The sequence below is a fragment of the Capra hircus genome, unplaced genomic scaffold, assembly GCF_001704415.2.
Source record: "Capra hircus breed San Clemente unplaced genomic scaffold, ASM170441v1, whole genome shotgun sequence".
NCBI lineage: Eukaryota > Metazoa > Chordata > Mammalia > Artiodactyla > Bovidae > Capra > Capra hircus.
Window position 1 is genome coordinate 4,461 of NW_017212856.1, and position 4,528 is coordinate 8,988.

General features: G+C 39.2%; 1 gene segment (V, D, J or C); it reads right to left on the minus strand.

Moving 5' to 3' along the window:
• Positions 1-2,793: 2,793 nt before the first annotated feature.
• LOC108635262 lies at positions 2,794-3,440 on the minus strand. The segment is given in 2 exon segments: positions 2,794-3,155; positions 3,366-3,440. Coding segments are annotated over 2 exon segments (414 nt in total).
• Positions 3,441-4,528: the final 1,088 nt, after the last annotated feature.

The window sequence follows — 4,528 nt, forward strand, 5'->3', positions numbered from 1 at the left end:
CAGTACTCTTGCCTGGAAAATCCCATGGACACAGGAGCCTGGTAGGCTGCAGCCCATGGGTTCGCTAAGAGTCTGACATGACAGCGACTTCACTTTCACTTTTCACTTTCATGCATTGGAGAAGGAAATGGCAACCCACTCCAGTGTTCTTGCCTGGAGAATCCCAGGGACGTGGGAGCCTGGTGGGCTGCCATCTACGGGGTCGCACAGAGTCGGACATGACTGAAGCAACTTAGCAGCAGCAGCGGCAGCACCATTGAAAAAAATCAGCCAGCAATTAGTGGAGTCTATTGCCTAGGTGTAATACAAACAGAAGCAAATAGTCTAGCCATAGAAATTAGAGAAAAAGACTATTAAAGAGCCTTGCTAAAACCACTACCACATCAGGATGTCTGAGAACGTACCCAAGACTATATCCTTTTGAGGAACAACATCTTAGGCTGTAAACTGTGGGAAAACTTAACTTACCTGAAATAGTCAAGTCAGTAGGCAAATAAGCAAGCAGTAACAGCAAGTGCCAGGTGGGTGGAAAATGGATAGCCAGAATTGCTGTAATAAATGTGGCAGCCTGAAAAAGGGCTCCCAAAGTTATTCAAGTCCTAATGCCTGGAACCTAAAAATATGACTGTAAAAACAATACATTCCTGGATACACAGTCTTCCAAGATGGAATGTGAAAGAAAAAAAAAAAAAAACATTTGAACAGACCAACTACTAGTAATTAAGTTGAACCAATAATCAAAAAATTCCCGAGAAACAGAAATCCAGGGTCATATGCTTCAAGAAGAAATTCAACTGAATATTTAAAGAAAAATTAGTACTCACCCTTTGCAAATTATTCCTAGAAATCAAAGATTAGGAAATGCTCTCACTCCCATTCTCTGAGGCCTACAATATCCTGATACCAAAATCAAAGATTCTACAAAAAAGAAAATTCAGGCCAATATTTCTGATGAATATAGATGCAAAAATTCTTTTTTTTTCTTTTTAATATAAATTTATTTAATTTAATTGGATGTTAATTACTTTATAATATTGTATTGGTTTTCCCATACATCAACATGAATCCGCCATGGGTATACATGTGTTCCCCATCCTGAACCCCCGTTCCACCTCCCTACCTGTACCATCCTTCTGTGTCATCCCAGTGCACCAGCCCCAAGCTAGATGCAAAAATTCTTAACAAAATAGTAGCAAACTGAATTCAACAAAACTTGAAAGAATCATGCATCATGATCAAGAGATTTATTTCAGATGTGCAATGATGGTTCACTATCCACAAATTAAGCAAGGTAATATACTATGTTAACAGAATAAAGGATAAAAATTACATGACTATGTCAATAGATGCAGAAAAAGATTTTGACAAGATTTAACATTCATGATAAAAACTGTCAACATATTTGGTATAAAGAGAGCATGCCTCGAAATAATAGACCATTTGTTACAAACCTACAGCTGACATCATACTAAATGGTAAAAAACTTAATCTTTTTCTCTAAGATCAGTACCAAGACAAGGATGCTACTCTCACCATGTCTATTTAACATAGTACTAGAAGTCCTAGTCTAAGTAATCAGGTGGGAAAAAGAAATCATTGGCATCCAAGTTGAAAAGAAAGAGGTAAACTGTCTCTAATTACAGACAGCCATGATACTCTATATGGAAAATTGTAAAGACGCCACCAACAAAACTAATAGAAACAATCAACAAAGTTGATTACAAGATAAAGTTACAGGATACAAGATTAATATACAGAAATCTGTTGCATTTCTATACACTAATAATAATTATCAGAAAGAGAATTTAAGAAAGCAATCCAATTTCTAGTTGAATCAAAAAGAATCAAAAGTACCTAGGAATAAATTTAACCAATGAGGTGAAAGACCTGTTCTCTGAAAACTGTAAGACATTGTTGAAAAGAATATAAGACAATGTAAATTGAAAAAGGAAGCTGAGAGGGCTACAGTAAACAAGAGTCCACGGCTTTTCATTGGCCGAGTCCTTGCCAGGAAATAAGAGGCATCTCTCATCTTCCCTTTGCTCTCCACTATGTCCACAGGTCATGAGAGTTCCCCCCATCTCCCAACTCTGTTTAACTGAGATTTCTGTTTAATATTTTTTATACCTTATAGGACAGAGACAGAAAGATATTTGATTCCCAAAGAGGAAGGTGAGGGAAGCAAGAAGTTCTAGTGATTCAAGAAGGAGTCATGAACCAAAGAATTTAGTTGGCCTTCAAAAGCTAAAAAAGGCACGGAAACGGATTATCCTTAGATCTCAAGAAGGAATCAACTCTTCTAAGACCTTGACTATAGACAGTTAAATGGGTTTAAGAGTTCTTGCACCCAGAGTAAGTTTCTCCTAAGTTACCAAGCTCATAGTGAACACTGAGTAAGCTTTGTTGTCCTTGTTCACTTTGCTGCACTTGTAGGGTGGGATGATGCAAGTGTCTTTGGGGACACACTCTGGTGAGGCAGATCTGAACATTCCTGAGTCATCGAACTAATCAGGATAACAACTTTACTGGAGTTATTTTTTTCTCTGAATTCTTCTCACTTTTTACCACCTTTGAGTTCAGCATACTGTGGTTGAATATTTATTTTATTTTTGTCCTCTTATCAGCTATTCTGCTAGCTCCAAGTTAGAAGTCTCTAGTGCAGAAGGAAATACAGATTGAGAAAGGAAGATAAAGACCAAAGTTCATAATCTGTAGGGCCGAAAAGTGTCTGTGATTAAAACTGTACCAGTGTAGATAAGAAATAATCAACATTGCAAATGCCCTGTGGTGGCCTCACAGTGTGACTGTTGGCTGAAGGAGGGGCTGAGCCCCGCGGAGGGTTTGTGTAGAGCCTGCAGGAGCCTGGGGAACACTGTGCTGCGCAGCACAGAAGTAAGTGCCTGAGTCTGTCGTCTGCGAAGAGGAAACGTGCAGTGAGCTGCGGCGCTCTGTAGGGATTGTCGTGGCCTTTAATCTTCCATCCTGCTTTGTTCCTGAAGGAACGTTAAACAGGTGGATAAGGCGGCCGCTGGGGTTCTGAAGATACCACTGTACACTGCTCACGGAGCCAGAAAAATTGCACCTCAGCATGTGGCTGGCTCCCTCCTGGAGACTCAGGGCTGGGGGACTCTGCTCCACATCCAGCCCTCGCACACCTGATGAGAAACAGAAACGGTCACAGGAGAGGGTCATTGTAACTCTGACAAAACCTTGAAAGTGACCCCCCCCCCCCCCCCACACACACAACTCCCATAGATGATGAGAAGGATAGAAAGTCTGCAGGACTTGTCAGTTCCTCTCTCTCCCTCAGCAATACAGCAGCTGCTCAATCCTTCGGATGCCCCTCTGGGGCAGCGCCAACTTACAGCAAACCTGGGCAAACAAAAGCCCCAGCACAGTGCCTGCTAGCCTCTTCATGCTGCTTCCTCTTCTTACTGAGACATTTTCACTGTAAGACACTTCACTAAACCCTGAGGGAGGGAGTGTCATAAGCTGTTGCGGAAATATTCCTGCTCCTGCAGCCAGTCAGCTCACCCAACAAGTCCTGCTCAGGCCCTCACTTTGCGACAGGAAGCCCCGCCCTCCCACCTCAAACAACTCAGAATGGGCTGCAGAGGAGCGGAGAAGAGTGGGAAAAAGAAAGGTCATTATTTCAGGACCCGAGGGGCATTTTCTAAGAACATTGCAGTGAAGGCGGACTGATTTTGAATTTGTGGAGGATTTTAGGGAAGAGAAAACAAAAATTAATTATCTAGCTGTAGTTTTAGTCTCAGATGGCATGGATGCAGAAGATTCTTGCATAATGAAATATTTTCTCAGGAGTTCTCAGGATCTTTTTTTTTTTTTTTTGCATCTCCTGTGTACAAACCTGTGATTCTGAAGGGTGCTCACAAATCAGCACAATATTCATAACAGTCTTGGCTGGAATACTTTACAGTATTAAACAGTTTCATTTTAAAATTATATATATATATATATTTATTGTAGACTGAACCTACAAAAAGTTATATTATTTTTAATCTCTAGATGGACACTGAAATTAGAATTTAAATTTTTTTAATTTTTATTAAAAAATAATTTTAAAATAAAAATAAATTTTAAATAAAATTTCAGGTTTAAATACATCATATTTTATTTTGTTATTTTTTAAATTAGAGGATAACTGCTTTACATTGTTGTGTTAATTTCTTCCATACAACGAGAATCAGTCATGGTTTTATATACATATATATACCATCCCTCTTGAGCCTCCCTCCCCTTTTCCATCCCAACCCTCTAGTTCCTCACAGAGCACCAGTATGGGCTCCATCTGATATACTGCACCTTCCCACTAGTTATCTATTTTACACTAAATACATTTTAACTGTTGATTATTGTTATTTGTATTCTGCTTTTTACCTCTAGTGGGTTATTTTAAAAGAACAATAAGTATTTTTTAAAGCATATGAAAATCAATTCTGCTTTTTCTCAGAGTCTATAATAATGGTTCCCTGTATGTGGATTTAGAGGTAAAGGGGATAGAAAATGA